Source organism: Loxodonta africana, chromosome 23 (genome assembly GCF_030014295.1).
Source record: "Loxodonta africana isolate mLoxAfr1 chromosome 23, mLoxAfr1.hap2, whole genome shotgun sequence".
Classification (NCBI taxonomy): Eukaryota; Metazoa; Chordata; class Mammalia; order Proboscidea; family Elephantidae; genus Loxodonta; species Loxodonta africana.
The window spans coordinates 66,714,969-66,734,235 of NC_087364.1; the positions used below are offsets into that span (position 1 = coordinate 66,714,969).

General features: G+C 37.4%; 1 protein-coding gene across 8 annotated transcripts in view; it reads right to left on the minus strand.

Annotated features, from left to right (window-relative positions):
• Window positions 1-18,866, minus strand: part of HLTF (helicase like transcription factor) — a 50,174-nt gene extending 31,308 nt beyond the window's left edge. For 5 of the 8 annotated variants that reach the window (XR_010319151.1, XM_010595965.3, XM_023555431.2 and 2 more), the window contains exons 1-12: window positions 18,645-18,866; window positions 16,967-17,174; window positions 13,232-13,398; window positions 11,428-11,561; window positions 10,805-10,902; window positions 9,113-9,187; window positions 8,770-8,961; window positions 6,280-6,375; window positions 3,698-3,770; window positions 2,310-2,403; window positions 462-541; window positions 333-377 (exon numbers count right to left, since the gene is read on the minus strand). Coding sequence is in view for 7 of the 8 variants with exons in the window: in XM_010595965.3 (XP_010594267.2) it covers window positions 333-377; window positions 462-541; window positions 2,310-2,403; window positions 3,698-3,770; window positions 6,280-6,375; window positions 8,770-8,961; window positions 9,113-9,187; window positions 10,805-10,902; window positions 11,428-11,561; window positions 13,232-13,398; window positions 16,967-17,174; window positions 18,645-18,664 (1,282 nt within the window). In the remaining variant the exon portion in view is untranslated. Of the gene's footprint in view, window positions 1-332; window positions 378-461; window positions 542-2,309; window positions 2,404-3,697; window positions 3,771-6,279; window positions 6,376-8,769; window positions 8,962-9,112; window positions 9,188-10,804; window positions 10,903-11,427; window positions 11,562-13,231; window positions 13,399-16,535; window positions 16,782-16,966; window positions 17,175-18,644 lie in introns of those variants that run through there. The other 3 variants (XM_010595967.3, XM_064275576.1, XM_023555430.2) reach the window with 3 other exon arrangements.
• Window positions 18,867-19,267: the final 401 nt, after the last annotated feature.

Genomic DNA, 19,267 nt, shown 5'->3' on the forward strand with positions numbered 1-19,267 from the left:
ACAGTCATAGTACTACCAAGAGGGCAAGCACAAACAAATAAGGTTTTAGTAAAGTCATTTTATTAGTAGAATATTATTTATTTCACTTGAAGGTAGTTTAAATATTATCCGTTAGATTTTAATTGAAGCCATTCACTCAGTTTGCCTCATTCATTTGATTCATGTAACACCCTTGGTAAGCTTCATTCCTTGAAGAGTTCAAATGTAAAAATCAGCCAAGTTTAAGATCCATTCCTAAAGAATTCGAAACTAAAAAGATACAGATCGGTGGAGTTTTACTTTAGTGGTCTCTAACTGTAGATTACAGGTATTGAGAAAATGTATAAACATACCCTTTTCCCTGCTTTTAGTCTCTGACTTTGCATTTTTCAGTTTGCCTAAAACCAAAACCAAAATAAACATGAGTCATACTAGGAGATCAGAATACAGGACACATCAAATCAAATCCCATTTCTTATTACCTTTTGTTTTCTGTGGTAATTCACTTATTTCGAATTCCTCTGAATCACTGCTTTCCATATACTTGTCAACGGTTTTTCTTCTAAAATTAAGTATACACAAAAAAATTTTTTACCAACCCACAACAAAATGGAATATAAAAACGTTAAGTTTAACAAATATAATACAAATGCTTTTGTCTTGCCCCTGATTATTTTTTGAAAATATTTTCAAAGGAAACTTCTTGACAAAGCAAAGTCAAATATGCTAAAAAGCAATCTGCTTTCCTAAATAGATGCATTGACTACCCAAACTACAGTACCACTATTACTGAAAATAAATTGGAAGAATTCAACCATTCTAAAAATATAATTATTTTAATACTGAATTCAATATTTGGTAATTGAAATATTTATATAAGACTAGAACAACAACAACAAAAAAACCCCAAGGCTCATAGCAAAAAGAACACTTCCAGTATAATGAAATAAGTAGCCGAAAGGTACAACCATAATTCTTTCACAATGGAAACTTTTGTGTACAAACATATAGCACAGTGGGCCACAGACTTCAAAGTCAAGACTACCTAGAATCAAATCCACATTCTGCCACTTGTTCACTATGGCACTTCAGGTATGCCTCAGTTTCCTCATTTGGAAAATGGGAATAAAAATAAAATATACTTCACAGGACAAAATGTGTTAACATATGTTAGAGTTTGCACAGTAGACACGTATATATTAGTACACTACGTGTGTTGCTATTTCACCTTCTCCATACCCTCATTATTTCCACGTCCTTTAATTTGGTCTGGTCTACCAAGTAATGCTGTTATTCAGGTTTATGGTCAATTCAGAGTCGTGAGATCTGAGATCTAGATGCGAAGTTCTGTGCTTAGTTTCAGTGGGTATTAATGACAAAACAATGAACAAAGCTGCAGTTTAAAGATCTCTGTTGGTGGAATAGCTAACAGAGGCATAGATGTGAGGTCATCCCTGCAGATACTGATTGTGGACAATGCAACAAAAGCCTAGTATTTCAATCTACTTCAGAGAGTAAATGAAGCCTATAAAGTTAACACAGGCCCATTTCAAAGTGAGAACAAAATGGCATTCTTTTTTCTATTTAAATTCTCCTTTTAGTCTGTTAATATAATACTCTCCATAAATAACTTCCAGGAGCTCTGGTGACGCAGTGGTTAAGTGCATGGCTGCTAACCGAAAGGTCAGCAGTTCTAATCCCCAGCTGCCCCATGGGAGAAAGACGTGACAGTCTGCTTCCGTAAAGATTTACAGCCTTGGAAACCATACGGGGCAGTTCTACTTTGTCCTATAGGGTCACTATGAGTTGGAATCAACTCGATGGCAACAGGTTTGGTTTTTTGGTATAAATAACTTTATCATGTCTTATTTCCACTAGAGGTGAAATGAAAAAGAACTGAGATGTGCAAAGAATGTCTTTACCAAGCCATCCATTAACCATTCTTCCGTTTTCATCCCCTCAAATACATACAGAAAATTCTTCTAGGTACCAAGAAATAAAATTAAAAAAAAAAAAAAAAAAAAACCAACCAAGAGCTAGATTTCTTCATGGGTGAAAGAAATAGAAAGGGGTAGAAAGATGAGCAGTTATCAAAAATTAGCAATCCATATCGTTTATAAATCAATATTACTTTTCTTCAACAGTGAGATAAGAATGCCCTAAGTCACAGATGATTTGGGCAGTTTTAAGTTTGAAAAAAAAAAAAGTATTTGAAAGAACGCTATAACAGATATAATGGTCATTTCTCTCTCCTACAAATACAAAAAACTGAGTTTAAATAAATATATTAATAAAAAAATTACATATAATCAAATCATAATACAGTTTACCTTTTGGGGCGGGAGCTAGAAAATTCTGACATGGGGTATTTATTCTTTTCCTTGATATCTGAAATACTGGATTCTTTGCTACATCTAGATCCTTCTATTTCAAAGAAAAAGACAAATATCATACAGAATATTAATAAATTATCTTAACTAACAGTACTTCTCTTAATAACTTGGTTTTCTACTTCAGTAGTTCTTCAACTTTCCTAAGACTTCATTCCTTTCAAGTTCCCTGTTTTCTCAGTTAATCAGCCACCCACTGTTTCCTAATCTAGTATTTTCTCACTAGAAAGCTCTTCAATCTCTTGTGACCTAGTCTGTCCCGTGCAGTCAATTCCCACACTGGCTGAATTTCCTGCAGTACCAAGACTGCTGACGGCTGCTGAAAAAAATAACAGAACCACAAATCAGTGGTATTATAAATTCACATTTTCAAATCTCAGCTGTGGCCTTGTGTCATTCAGCAACTCTTACCTATCATTGTTCAGTCTCCCTCCCCACTCGCCAGAATGATCCTTTGCCTGGATTCCAACTCTCACTCCCACCACACACCTTAGTTCATGTTACAAAGAAAATCAAATGCCACCTTCCATAGACTTCCAATTTCCCTGTCTTTATCTCCTCATTTATCTGTAACCTTCTTCAACCGTACTTCCTTTCCTTCTGAAGCAGGGAAGATGTCCCCCCTTCCAATTCATCTAACTATTGTCTTCATCACATTTCCTCCCACATGCCGACCAATCATCCTCTCCACTGTACCCTCATCTCTTCCTAGCCACGGACGTCCTTCTTACAACCAAAAAACTAAATGAATAACTAAAACACAAACACCCTCAACTCAACCTCCGTTTCCAACTACTATCCTACATCTCCTTGCCCAAACTGAGCACAACAATAGCACACAGGTGTGCTTTCAATTCTTCACCTACTATTCTTAAAACCTTTTCCAGCTTGCTCTGTTCTAATCAATTTTCAAAAAGTAATTTTGAGAAGATCATATAACTGCTAAATAGAAATCTGATTCCATTTCTCTTCTGACTTCAGAATTTGGCTGTAACCTATCTTTATATCTTTATCTAGTAACGGATAAAGGGATCCCTGCACATTATATTACAAACACCATAACCTACTCTAAAATCCCAAAATAAAACGTGCTATATTTCTTTACTGCCTTCTCATGGGATTTTTTTTTCTCAACCAAAATTGCTTTCCCACAGCTCTCTGACTGGAGCTCTACCACCCAACGCAAACATCATACCTCCTCGATGAAACTTTTCATCACAGTCCTTGTGAGATTCTTTAGAAAGATACCCTAAATTTCTCTAGTACAAAACCATCAGAGCAAAAAAATCTAAATCAAATATTGAGTCATGTTCAAAATTAAAGTTTACCTTTGATTAGTCCATCTGCTTTTTCACTGGTATTTCCTTCAAGTTTCACAGATTCACTGTTAACATTACATTCCTGGAGAAACAGACATAATTCTTACATGGTACTGCTGTCAGTTTTATATAAATTTAAAAATTCAACCCACTTTATATTCGTTGAGTCAATTCCAACTCATGGCAACGTGACGTGTTTCAGAATAGAACTGTGCTCCTCGGGGCTGTCAATGCCTGTGATCTTTCTGCAGCAGTTCCAGGGGTGTTTTCCCAGGCATTTCTGGGCAGATTCACATTGTTAACCTTTCAGTTACCGGCCCAGGGCTTAACAATTTGTGCCACCCAGGGTAGAGGCTCCTACATGATAAAGACTATGTAAACTGCTACTCCATTCTGGAGCAATGGGAGGGATGAATTAAGAGAAGGGGGGAAAACTTATAAAGAACGGGGACTCGTGGGATAGGGAACTGAATCTGACATAACTGAGTTAACTCCCAGTGAAAGTGGAAAGAAGGAAATGCCACTAAGTGCAGAAATTAATGAAACAGAATCTCAGTACATTGTGGCAGGCAACTGATGCGCACCCTCTCTGAAAACCAAAAAATGTGAAGTTATTCAAAAGTCCAAAAGAGGTATTTTGCATACATATTTTTGATTATTTCCTACTTTAAGCTCTTTGGATTTTAAGGAAGAACGATGGATAAGTGTTCCTTCCTAGTAACATTTATTTTTCTCATTATATTTAATTTACATGAATTTAAAACAAATTAATTTTATTGTGTGTATATATATATATACACATATATATATATACACATGAGTATAAAAAACTTATGTATATAAGTATACATAAGTTACATACAAAGAAAAGTCACCCACACTCCCATCACTAGGTGTGGTGGTTAAGATTGTGTGTCAGCTTGGCTGGGCCATGATGCTCAGTGTTTTGGCAGTCACTTAATGTTGTGATCACTTCCCTGTTGAGATTTGATATGTGACCGCCCCCATGATGGGATCAGCTGTGAGCAGCGGATCAGTTCAAATGAGCTTCCTTGGGTGTGTGGCCTGCATCAAATGTAAGCGGACATTCTGGTCAGGCTCAGGGGCTTCTGGCTCGCGCTGGATCCTGCAGCTGGCTCCCGTTTGTCTGACCTCCAGTTCTTGGGACTTGAGCTAGCAGCTTACCTACAGCCTTGCCTGCTTATCTTGGGATTTATCCATCTTCACAGTCCATGAGCAAGAGCCCTGCTCTCCGACCTGTTGGATCTTGGGTTCACCAGCCCCTGCAGCTACATCAATCAGGAGAAGTCTCTATCCTGACTCAAGGACTTGGGACCTTCCAGCCTCTACAACTGCGTGAGCCATTTCCTTGATATAAACCTCTCTATATATTTATATTTATAAGCTTTACTGGTTTTACTTCTCTGGAGCCAGACTAACACACCTGGAGAAAATTATTAACATTTTCGTACATACAGTGTGTAAGTAATCTTACTTAGACACACATAAACATACATAGGAAATTCTCATTATTTGCGGTAGTTACGTTCTATAAAGTCAGCATGAACACTGAATTAACAAATAACTGAACTACTGCTCCCTGGAGGAATACAGGGCCAGGTTCCTGCAAGCTTCTGATAACAATATTTTCATCAACTGATCAATACATAACATTTTTTTTGTGTTTCTGAGTAAACACACCTTATTTAATACATTGTTGATTCATAAACACTGAACGCATAGGCAGCAGTACTATAACTCATGCCTCGACAAAACTTATCTAACACACATTTTCTCCACACGGCACATCACAGCTGTCTTGTACTTAGGAATACGATACAGCGCTACATTTGGGAGCCCATTTTAAATGTGAAACCAACAAAAATGCAAAAAAATGTGGCACTAAATATATCGTTTACAGTATGAGAGCTGACAACGCAACTCGAAATTACTTGCAGCTCTGCGCATATTCGCAAATGACTGCAAAAGTGTCAAGAGTATTGATTCTGGGGTTACAAATAAATTGTAGCAAGTAGACTAATTCACAAATATGGAATTCATGAATAATAAAGAACAACTCTATTTACAAAATGATTTATACCTGGCTTTTTTTTTTTTTTTTTAATTAAAAAACATCAAAATGAGTATTCTTCGAAAGTAGAATTTTTGTGGTTTCCTGATATTAAGTTTCATGGCTATATCATAATTTAACTGATGTCCTAGTGAGAGAGATTTCAAATCTTCTAACTTTCAAATAATGCTGGTAAGAGTAAAAAAACAAAAAACTTGTACATATATTTTGGGGGAAAAAAGAATTTCTGATCACTTCTTTAGATAGTTTCCTAGAAACAGCATTACTGTGTTAAGATTATAAATACATTTAAGTCTCTTAGCACACATCATCAAGCTGCCCTCTAGCAGGTGCTACCAGCTTTCACTCTCACCAGCAACCTGTGAGAGAGGCCATTCACCACATCTCTGCAAACAGTCGATATTGTCAATATTTTTGGCCAGTATTTTTTAATGGCAAAATTACAAGGTTGCCCAGCATATAAGAAGCTTCAAAAGAAATGCACTTACTAATACCTTACCTTCTTCAGTTGATTCTTTTTAATTCTTTCAACAGGAAGGGGTGTGCCATCATGGAAATTGGTAAGAATTACAGCAATGGCTGTAAGAGTTTTTCCCTTTAAAATGTTTTAAAAAGATGGTCAGATTCTAAAACCTAGTTGACCAGAAAACATTCCAAAAGCAATTTAAAAATAATCTAGTATCATTCAAGACTACAGGCTATAGTGATCGTTATATAAAGTAACACACATATTAATAAAAAATGAGCACTACATTGACTGAGTTAGGAAATGTTTTCCCCACTGCACTACTGGGAATTATTAAATGACTTATACATAAAATACCATGAACACCTCTGAGAAACGTCACTATATTAAAATATTGCTGTTCTAAGATTCATTTAACACTCTGAACTATTCATTTTATCATGAAATTACTAGCTTACCACGAAGTTCAGAGCTAATTTAGGATTAGTTAACTGCAACATACATATAAGATGATCATTTTATTACATCTGATTTAAATACCAAAACTTAAAGGCCTAACTTATCTGTAAAGCATAAAGACGACAATGTTTCTTACGCATTTAAGTGGAAACAAGTACTTATGCAATATTTTCTGTAGAAAATTTATTGTTAGCAATACAGAAATAAGAATCTAGCAATTTTCAAGTAGCATAAAGCAGCAGTTCTCAAAGTGTGGTCCATGGGCTTCTGGGGGCCCCCAGACGCCTTTCAGGGTTATGTGAGGTCAAAAGTATTTTCTTAATACTAAAAAAAAAAAAAAAAAAAATGCCATTGAGTCTAATCTGACTCATAGTGACCCCACAGGACAGGGCAGAACTGCCCCACAGGGTTTCTAAGGCTGTAATCTTTAAGGAAACAGACTGCCACATCTATATCTCACAGTGGCTGGTGGGTTGAAACTGCCAACCTTTTAGTTAGCAGCCGAGCACTTAACCACTGCACCACCAGGGCTCCTCTTCATACTACTACTAAGACCTTACTTGTTTTGACATCTACACTAATGCTATACAAATCAATAGTAGATAAAACTGCTGCTGCCTTAGCAGTTCTGATACACAGCAGTTGGCACTGAACTACTGTCATCAGATTCTTAACTGCTATAAACTCAAAGGAGATTTAAAAAAAAGACAAAGCCTGTTTCACTTAAGAATGACCTTGATGTAGTACATATTAATTTTATTAAATATCAACCCTTAAGTACTTGTCTTTTTAATATTCTCTATAACAAAATGGGAAGTACACATAAAATACTTTTGTTGCATATGAGGGTTGTCTGGAGAAAAATCACCTGTGAGACTGAGTTGCAAGCTCACGAGCCACTTTTTCCATGCAACACCTTTATCTTACTTTAAAAAATGTCTAGCAGCTGTGGTTATTCATGATTGAGTATAAAGCACACATTTTATTGGCAATGAGCAAAACCAGACTGTCACCTTCAAGGGAAATAACTGACATTATTTGTAGCCAATGACTTGAGCTTTCAAGAGACAATGAAAATGTTGGAAAACTTATACACGACACTATGATGCAGCAGCTTCCTAAAATGGAAATACTTTTCTAGAATTTAAGATCAAACATGATATTAATGCATGTTAATTTTTGCATCAACATGTGGCAGATCTGCGTAACTCAGTGAACCAAGAGTTTCCAAACAAGCTACATCTGATGCCACAAAATCAGGCATGGGTAAATAATCATTCCAACTGCAAGATACACCAATGAGTTTTAATGGAACAGAGTACACTATGGAAAGTCCTATATGGCCACTCTCCTCACTAAAATAGCTTTTGTTCTGGAAAATACATTTTCATTTAAAAATATATTATTCATGTTAACAAGTAATGGATTTACTACTGTTATTTTGAAGTTAATTTTTTTTCTTTCCTAATACAATAATTATCGATGCAGCCCACAAAAACAAAAGCTCTTTGGGGTCTTTCATAAATTTTAAGAGTGTACACAGGTCTGAGGCTGAAAAATATAAAACCTGCTGATATAAGGAATCATGCCCGCTTCTGAAACCACTGCCACTGAGTTGATTCTGACTCATAGAGACCTGACAGGACAGAGTAGAACTGCCCTCATAGGGTTTCCAAGGAGTGGTTAGTGGATTCGACCTGCCAAACTTTTGGTTTGCAGCCGAGCACTTAACTACTCTGCCACCAGGAATCATAAATACATATATTTAACACTCCACATATAACAATATTTGTTAGAGAATACAAGCACAATTTCATCAAAGATGATCTTTTTTAAAGAAAACTCATGAAAGACAGGTCTCCCTGAATATGAAAGAGCAAAGAAAATTGAGGAAGACATGTTTACAGCTACCTAATTATTTTAACTGTACCATAACCAAATCTCAAAACACACACACACACACACATAGTCCAGCAATGTTTTAAGTGAAAACCATAGGGAAAAGTGCATTCTACAATGAAAGTAATATCTAGCCCCAAACAGAAAAAAAATTTATTTATTTACCAAACCCATATCATCAGCCAAAATTCCTCCGTGGACATCTTCTGGTCGGTCCTTCTCAGCAAAATTTGTTATGGTATTATAGTACAAATCACTTCGCTGTTCCCAAAAGGGTGGAAGATCTTCACTATTTTCCCGTGAAACCATCCAAGCCAGGGCTTGCTTTTGATGTGGAAGTAATGGTGTTTCAATAGCCTATAAATAATAGAAATATCATAAATAGAAATATCCTAAGTCCTTTCTCTTTCCACATGCAGAACCTGAAAAAAAAAAGTTGATCTTATAATAGAAAATGTATAGAGTAACAGCATATTTTAAAATTTCAAAAAGAAATAGTGCCTGATACCTCAGCTGGTTCCATTTCATGAGTTTTATCATCTTCTTTCAAATCTTCAAACAATTTGTCAAATTCTGTCTTAAGCTGCAATAAACAAGAACAAACCAATTAAAGTAATAATTACACTTATTTCAGGGATTTTAAATCATGCAACTAAAAGAGTCAGACAGCAAAAATAAACTTTTCTTTGGGACACATATTGTTCATTAAAGATATAATCAATAGGTGTTTCAAGTGTTAAGAGGTAACTGCATTACAGTCAAAAGAATACAAATAGTGTTAAGTTCTGGGTTTCTGTAACAGCTCTGTAACATGTCAACCTGTATCTAAATTTGCGTAAGACATTTAACTTTCATGGCCTTGTATCTTGAAATGGAAATGGATGAATTAAATTTAAATTGTGCCTAAGGTTCCTTCTGCCATTGAAATTCTGTGATTCCTTTTTTTTTTTAATTGTACTTTAGATGGAGGTTTACAGAATAAACTAAACCAAAACCAAACTCATTGAGTTGGTTCTGATTCATATTGACCCTAAAGGACAAAGCAGAATTGCCCCATAGGGTTTCCAAGGTGCACCTAGTGGATCTGAACTGCAGACCTTTTGGTTAGCAGCCGTAGCTCTTAACCACTGCACCACCAGAGTTTCTCCTTAAACAGGTAGTGCACATATTGTTTTACAACATCAGTTACCAACCCCACAACATGTCAACACTCTCCCTTCTCGACCTTGGGTTCCCTATTACCATCTTTCCTGTCCCTTCTTCCCTTCTAGCTCTTGCCCCTGGGCTGCAGTGCCCTTTAGTCTCATTTTGTTTTATGGGCCTGTCTAATCTTTGGCTGAAGGGTGAACCTCAGGAGTGACTTAACTGCTGAGCTAAAAGGGTGTCCGGAGGCCATACTCACGGGGTTTCTCCAGTCTGTCAGGCCAGTAAGTTGGGTCTTTTTATACGAGTTAAAATTTTGTTCTACATTTTTCTCCAGCTCTGTCCGGGACCCTCTATTGTGATCCCTGTCAGAGCAGTTCTGTGATTCTATTAGTGGTATTCAAACCATTTGGTTTATCCTACCAGGTGCAACTGAATCTTTTTCAGTAAATGACATTCCATTTGTTACTACTGCAATAGAAACTTACTATGTGGTATAAGGTATTAGGATGATTTCAGTGCTACACTAATTTCTTTATTTAACTTGACTGAGTTCAATTTCATGGCAACAAGTATGTGTTATACTTTTATAAATCAGGACTTAAACATACAGCAGCAGTCTAGAAGAAATCAAGCCAGGTCTAAAAAATTAGAAGTAACTTGAGGCTTACCCACCACACACAGACTCAAGCCCTTTTAACAATGACTAAGAAAAATAACAGGAAGTTTCAAGAATTACTTTTTAAAAAAATTAATACTATAAAAAATTTCATTTTTACATTGTAAAAATTTCAAAAAATAGAAAAACATCCCACATATAGTCATGTGTCTTTATGTATGTATAAATACGTGTGTACGGAATATATTTCCTTATCACCTCTTTCTTTTTACATAAACGTTTACAAATACGTATGTACCCTATTCTACAATTATAACTTAACAACATGTACGAAGATCGTTAGTATTTGCATATACATATTTGCCTTTTCCTTTTTAACACCTCGACCCTCAACATTTTCAATTCAAATTTAGATTACAAAATAAAAGAGAAGCACACCTGTTCAGTCGTCATCTGCACTGCAGCGTGAACTGGCATACTGTAGCTTGGTCCCGCTCTTCCAGAGCCCCAACCACTTTCCACACTGAATCCTAAAGCTGTTAGTTTACAAAACGAAAACAAAATCACGAAATAGGCATTTTTTGCATTAAGTAGTTTTCAAACTTACATAATAAACTATATTAAAAATTCCCTTAATAGGTCTTTTAAAAAAAAAAAAAGCTAAATCCTAAATCATTAAAAAAAAGTATTAAAATAATTCCATGTTATCTGAGCAAACTCTTGCCAAACAATCCTTTTCTTCTTGTCTATAATTTATCAGTAAGAATGCTTAAAATTCAGGATTTAGAGATGTTACCACCAAAAGAAACAGAGTAAAGGGTATATAGGACACCTTCCAGCAAATGTTTTTGTTTGTTTTTGCAACTCCCTGTGAACCTTTAATTATTTGAAAATAAAGAGTTAAAACAATAAATCTGGAACTTCCTTAAAGAGATGCCTAAAAAAAAGTTGTAACTTGGAACCTTTACCCCAAATTAGTTTGGCCAACCAAACTCAAAGTATTACTTAAGAGAATAAACGTTTTACAATCAAAATAATAGTCAACAAAACCCTAAACTTACTTTTTGGTGGAGGAATCAGTTTAAATCCATGTTTCTTCAGCTGATCTAAAACTGCTTTTCTATTTTCTTCTTTTCCCCAAAAAGCCATATGGAGAGGCATGGTAAAAGCATTGTTTGCACCAAAAGGAACTACCCTATTGTATTTTGGGGAGAAAAAAGTGCGAAATTAGAAGTGTGAATTTTTTTTTTACCATAGAGAATCTGTTAAATATTCTAAGTGTACCATTCAAATGCTGCATGCGAATAAAATAAAAAGGAACTAGGTTGGACAGACCAGAAAAAGAGGAAAAGGACAGGGAATAGAATCAACAACAACCAGAAAATAGTAGATTTTAAGAACAGACTGCCAGAAGAAACTGAGAAAGTAGGATAAAGCAATTTTAAAATACAAGCATAGCCTGTGACAAAGATTATAAGACAGGTAAAACAGTATAAGAGGATAACAGCTTTGGTTAATAGGGCCACCAAAGACAGCAAACCAGTTGTGCTGGGAGAATGGGAAATGCTTCATAACAACTATTTCTGATGCACAATTCATTAAAAGTTTATTCTCAATACCTTAAAAACTTGAATTTAAAAAGGAGAAAACAAGTAAAGGAAGACACAGCTAAGCAGTTTACCATCCAAACTCACCTTTTCATATCCTAAATATTCCAAATATTTGAAGAGATCAGAAACATAAATGCCTTGAAAAAAAAAAAAGATAACTAAAGAGGCTCAGAGTTTAAAAAAAAAGAAGTGGTGAAACTAGAAAGTTTATGTGCACCCCATCCAAACAAACAGCTGCTACTCAGCTCCAGTCAACTGATGCCACGTGGGAATGAGGGTCTACCATTGCCAGATATCCCATTTGTCAAGAGAAAATCTTTGTAAATACATTTTACGTTTAGAAAGAAAAGCTAATACATATAAAATGAGAAACACCCTGATATTTGAATGCTAAAATGAATGAAAAAAGTTTTAACACTGTGCCAGCTGAAACTTGGCTACATCTGATGACAGGCTGCCAGTTTATAACCCCTGATTTAAACACTTCCAGACTCCCAAGCCTATGTAACCAAAGATTTTGAGAGACGTATGGATTTCCTAATATTTGAACCAAAGTCTATATTTCTCCAGTAGGAAAGTGAGAGGATACCTGTTTCATAGCTGGAGTAGTGGAGACTGAAGAGAGGATGAAAACACTTACTAAATACATACTAAAGGTGCAGTAATAAAAGTTCTTAGGTGGTGTAGGTTGCACAACATGATGAACGTAACTGATGTCACTGAATGGTACGTGTAAAAAATGTCAAAATGGCAAATGATCTGTTACACACCTCCTCACTTATCGACTACCTTGTTATCCAACATTCACATTTATGACATTAGTAGAAAAAGCTACTATCCAACTATGTTGCACATTAACAACATAAGCCTGGTAGTAACGAATGCCAAGGTGTGAGGCAAGAGCAATGCTGGCTTTGATGGTTAAGGTTTTGTGTTAACTTGGCTGGGCCATGATTCCCAGTGGTTTGGCAGTTATGTAATGATGCAGCTTGGCAGTTATGCAATGATGTAGTCCTCCTCCGTTTTGTCAGCTGATTCGGTCATCCTCCACTTTCACGTAACACTGATTTTGCTTAACAACCTGGTCTTTGGAATCTAACCATGTCGATAAACAAGGAGAGGGTTTTTATAGATTTATCACAATTTTTAAAAATGTTTTTAGAGTACCTACACAGGCGCTAGCAAGGAGCCTTAACAAGTTCAGAGTTAACTACCAATCCCCAATTATTAAAACTAAACTCTCAAAGTACATTACCCTTCAACTTGAGCCAACTTGTTGTCCATGATATAGGCCAAAGCAGCTGCAAGATCTTTCTTAACATGGCCAACCTGATTTCCATTCACGTTGTTTACTTTAATCGCATTCTTATCATAGGGGTTATTAGGCTCTCGTTGTAAAGCAACCATTTCATTATTATTAACCTAACAAAAATAATGAGCAGAAGTTAACACTTTACTTCATCATATTTTATCTATTTTTTAATGCTTACTGATAAATATCATATAAGAAAAGCATTTTTCTTGAAAGCAAACCATAGAAAAATTAAAGAATGTATTTTATAGTAATTCTTTTTATAGTGCTTTTCTAATTTACATTCATTGGGAAGTTAAGAAATTCCTGATATCTAAAAGCTCACAGATTTACACTATCTAAAATTTCTAATATCACAACTTCTGAAAAACAGCAAACCTTTACTGAGTGCCTACTATATGCTAAACATTATTCTACGTACATTAAATGGATTGACCTGTTAAATCCTCACAGACTTGTAGGGCAGTTACTATCATTATCCCCATCTTACAGATGAAGAAATTAAAGCATAGAAAAGTTAAATAACTTGTTCATGGTCATAAAGTTATGAGCAGAGCTGAGATCTGAACCCAGGCAGCCTGGTTCCTCAGCCTCAGTTTTCCAAAATCTAAAAGTGAAAAATAAAGGTGTTAATTATAAGGCAGACAAGAACTGGAATAAGAAAAATATATCCTGCCTTCAATTAATGCCATTCTCTGATTTCATGTGACTGAAAGTTGCCCAAGAGTGTTATCATTGAAGATGGCAAAGTAAGGACCTCCAAGAACTTTCTCTTCCATAAAAGCAACTCTGGAAACTAGCAAAAGGCTTATGACAACCTGAATAGCATTAGTTCAGGAAAAATAACTGAGTTATCAGTGCCATAGTCCCATCCCCTGCTCTCCAACTACACGGTAGCCTTTAAGAATAAAAGCCTACTGGCATTCCTGACGTAGCCTGACAGGGACTAGAGGAAGCAGAATGGATAAAGTTCTTTCAATGTCTCACTCTCAGGCACTGAGTTTCCATTAATGGTGACAGAGTAATTTGGAAAAAGACAGGGGTAAATGGTCACACAATATCATGAATATGATCAATGTATTGAATTATACACGTTAAAAGTGTTGAATTGGCAAATGTGTCTTATACACTTTCTGCAACGAAAAAGAAAGTCTCATTCCCAAAGAATTATCATTATTTGACCAGTCTGGTGGTTCCCTAGAAGACCCACTTGCAAAGCTGTTTGTATTTGACCTAACAGAAAAAGATAATCACAATAGTAGCATAATATGACCTCATTTTTATTAATATACAATATGATTGCAATTTACATGCACACAGAGAAAATTGTGGAAGAAACATCAATGTGAATACGGTATGGTTCTGAATGGTAGGTGTTAGGGTGATTTAATTCTTTTTTTCTTTTAGCCATTTTTTAAAATAATGAACATGTATTACATATAAAATAAATAATACACCTTTGTAAAAATAAAGAAATTAAATGCTAATGACTTTTCATCAGCATTACATATAAAATAAACAACACACCTTTTTTAAAAAAATGAAGAAATTAAATGCTGATGACTTTTAATCAGCCTACCACATTTTTATTAGATTACCAATGTCATAAAGATTGTTCTGATATCAAATAGTGATTGTGCTCAGAGTAGTAACAGAGCAGAAAACCATAATCTAATATTTTACCATTGTTTAAAGTAATTTAGAAAACAACGTAAGTTTAAAAAAAATAGAACAAATCAGAAATAGAAAAGCATAGAAATTACATGGTTAGGCAAGAGATGGATATAAAATAAGAACCAATAGAATTCAGGAAATAATTAGAAAAAAGAAAAACCATTTCTGGATTGAAGACAAAAGCAGAAATAACACAAGAGTGAACAGAACTTGTGAAAAACATGGCAAGGGAAATAAATGACGAAAATTAGGAAAGCAATAAAAAGGATTTCAAAGGAAATAATAGACATGGGCTGAGAAAGTCTAACATATAGAGAGATCAGTGAAGAAAAACTAAAGCTATGGAACAAAACAAACATTTAAAGTTACAGAAAATTTTCTGAAATAAAAGGAAATTTGAACTTACAGAAGAGTCAATACTAAGTAAGACATACCATAACAAAACAATTGGACTTTCAAGATAAGGAAAAACATTCTTTGGTCATCCAGGCAAAAAATTCCAATACACTTATATGGGAGATAAAACCCTACTGGCATCAAGATTCTCACCAGTAATATTTTATGCAACGTTAAGGTAACATAGGAAGAAAACATGGGCCAAGGATTACATATTCAGCAAAACTGCCCTTCAAGTATAAACTCCTCAACTATGAACACGTAAAAACTGAGGAAACATTGTTCCTTTCCATAGAATTTCCTAGTAAATATCTTTCAGACAACTACAGAATGACTTGAAAAAAACTTTCAATTTAAAAAAAAATTGGGAAAACAGAAGCATAGACAAATCCAGAAAATTTCTACGCAAGGAAATCTCCTGCAGAACATGATTCAGACAACCAAAAAATGATCTGAGAAGCTTCAACCTAAGAAAAACATGGGGCCGTGGAAGAAGCAACAAATCTAGAACATTCTACAGAATAACACAGCTGGTTTCTACAATAAGTCAATGACATGAAAAAAAACGGCAGGAGGGTTACGAGGTATAATAACCAAAGGTAATGTATGAACCTTCTTTTGATGCCGATTTGAAAAAACCAACTACAAAAAGACAAGAAAATCTGATTATGAATTACTTCTTACATGTAAGAAGAAATTATTAACTTTCACTATACAAATGACACAAAAATGTAGTTTTAAAAAGATACACACTGAATTATACAGGTGTAAAATGTTGATATGTTTGGGATTTCCTTTAAAGTACAAAAGAACAAAGAAAAGGAAAAACGGATACACGAAGCAGATATGGAAAGATCTTGTGAACAGTTGAATATAGATCATGGTTATACAGGAGTTTATAGTCTACTTTTATGTATGTTTTAAATTTTTCATAATAAACAAAATTACGTAACACAGAGGCATACTAGACCACCATAACAAATTACCGACCAGAGAAAGTTACATTCTCTTTCGGACACACACGCGCGCTCGCGCGCGCAACACAGACAAAATGCAGAGGATAGAGAGCTACAAAAAGACAGGCACAAAAGAAAAGAAAAAATGGGAGACAGGGACAGTCTTTACTACAGGAAAAGAAAAAAGACAAAAAGCTCTTAACAATAGACAATTCGCTTACACAGCAGGAGCTGATCTTCCAAAATTAAAATGCAGAAATGCACTAAAGGGCCAGAAGAGGAGAAGGCAATGGACTGGGAAGTCATTCCCAAATACACCATTTAGTAATCCGTGTGTTTTGGGCAAAATGTTTAGCCCCTTTCTGAGCTTCAGTTCCTTCATTATAAAAAGGGGATACAGATGTCCCATCTGCCTCAGAGTTATTGCTGGGATCAAATGAAACTGTGCAGGCAAAGTGCTTTGTATACTGTAAGCATAAGAGAATATTAAGTCAAAGTAGTTCAGTTATCTATTATCTCTTGCCTGGATATATTCAATTACTTGGAGTAAAAATAAATATTAACTGCACATATCCCCTTTTAGATTCTCTTATTTTCTAGGTTAACACCATAAATATGTCACAATTTAACTTAATATCTACTTTATACTCACTACTCCTGTATAATAGCGTAGTCCAACAACATGACCTCTCAAAGTTCCAAATAAAACAGAATCTAGCTCTTCATCACTAGTTAGGAAGTCGTCTGGAGGGATAATATCTTGGAATTCAAAACGGGGAAAGAAAGTAGGGTATGAAAGGCGTGAAAAATTTCCATGGACTCCATACTGGACAGTCTGCAAGTACTTCCAAACAGGATCTCTATTTAAAAAAAAAAAAAAAGTCGTCACCGAAAAACACTACAATATTTAACCAGGTATTTCTCAAAGACCATACCAGTTATCTATAGGCCAGTTTTCTCACACTTTACTCACACAGCAAACGAAATCAAATGTGTGAACCACTGAATATACACTAAGAGTTACCCTGGTTAAAACAGAGATTGGGGCAGGAGAGGTTTCCAGGAACCTTACCTGTTGAACATAACCTCCTCCACACCCAAGGTATTCAGAATGGGAGAAAAAAAAAACACTAACCCCATTGCCGTCCAGTTGACTTCGACCCTAAAGGACAGAGTAGAATTGCCTCATAGGGTTTCCAAGGAGCGCCTGGTGGATTCGAACTGATGACCTTTTGGTTAGCGGCTGTAGCTCTTAAGCATTATGCCACCAGAGTTTAGTGTTCACAAATTTCTTGATTAGCCTAAGGATAACCAATCTATATGAGATGGTATATGTGTGATGTCTGTAACTACATTTATAGGCCAATATTTCAATGTGGATTGAGCTAGAAGAGACTTGCCAAAACGGCTCAGCAATTTCTGTATTTACAGATAATCCAGCCCATCCCTGGATTATTACAGTAGACACGGATAGCTTATGCAGCATTCACCGCTTTCATTTCCTCCGCAAAGAATCCTTATCTCACTCAGGTAGTCAAACCCTGCCATCACGGGGAGCTGACCTCAAGCCCCGCCCTCTCCCCGCTGGTTCCAGGACCACCCCAGGCCCCTCGTGGATAAAATGATGCAGAATTGGCATGAAGAGCGATTCAGACAATGAAAGTGAGGGCGAGTGTGGTGGGCGGGGGGCCTTCAGGAAGTTTCCCCTCTCCTAAAACCCTGCTGGTGTAGTGGTTAAGTGCTACGGCTGCTAACCGAAGGGTCCACAGTTCGGATCCGCCAGGCGCTCCTTGGAAACTCTATGGGGCAATTCTACTCTGTCCTGTAGGGTCGCTGTGAGTCGGAATCGACTCGACGGCACTGGGTTTTCGGGCAGTCGCTCCTTTCCCTGCGTTTGCCTCGCACATCACGCAGACCTCTCTGGCTCCCCTGCAAGCCTGTGTTTGCACGTCTGTGCACGCTCATAAACCGATCAAAGCCCCTCGGGGGCAAGGACTCTGCCACTCGGCCCTCCACCCCGAGCACAACGCCAGCGCACAGTGGCTCCCTAGGGGACGGCTGGGGGAATAAAGCACGGCCGGAATCCTGGCTACGGAGCCCCAGGCCCCCACAGCCCGTGACAGAGACCTCCCAAGGCCCTGGCCTAAGACTCGCCTGGGGGGCCACCCATCTGCAGCCTTTATTTCTTCCGCGGCCCCAGGAGCGACGGGCACCACAAATACGAGCGGCGCAAACAGCAGAGGAAGCGCGGCAGGGGCGCGGGGAAGGTCAGGTTCATCTGGGGACGCCGCTCGGTTAACCCCAGCGCCCCACCCCTCCGGCCGCTGTACCTCCTGAACATCCAGGACATGGCGCTGCGCGGGGCGGCGAGGGGAGCTCCTGAGCGCCCCCGGAACGTTCTCCAGTCGCCTGGGGACGCCTCCTTCCAGGCTCCGCGGCCGGGAAGCCGGAGACAGGTTCCAAGCGCCCGAGGAAGAGCGCCCCACTAGACGATAAAACGCCGCGAATCCAGTCAGGCGTCGACGCTGTCCCTGCTACCAACAATCTGAGAGACCGGCGACCCTGTGTGACTGGCGCTGAGCGCGTCCAATCGCGAAGAAGAGCCTACGGAGACAAGCCAATCAGGACACGGAGGGGAAGGCGACTCCGCCCCGCGCTCCGATGCACCGAAGGTGGGGGCCCGGGCTGCAGGGGTGGGACCATCCGGGTCCTTCCCCGCCCCCAATGCGGGCGCGCGGGAAAGCCACGCGGTCCCTGGGGCCCGATTGCGGTGCCCGTGATACTAGGTTTTCTGTTTGATTCTCTGCGTCAAACGCAAGGCAGTGTCTCTTCATTCCTCTTTCCCCCCCAGCCTTAAGCCTCAGCCTCATTCTTCAGTCCCTCCCTGATCCTGCCTCCAATATTCTCCTCCTCTGATGGGACATGGAATAGGGTCTCCCATTGAATAAGTTGG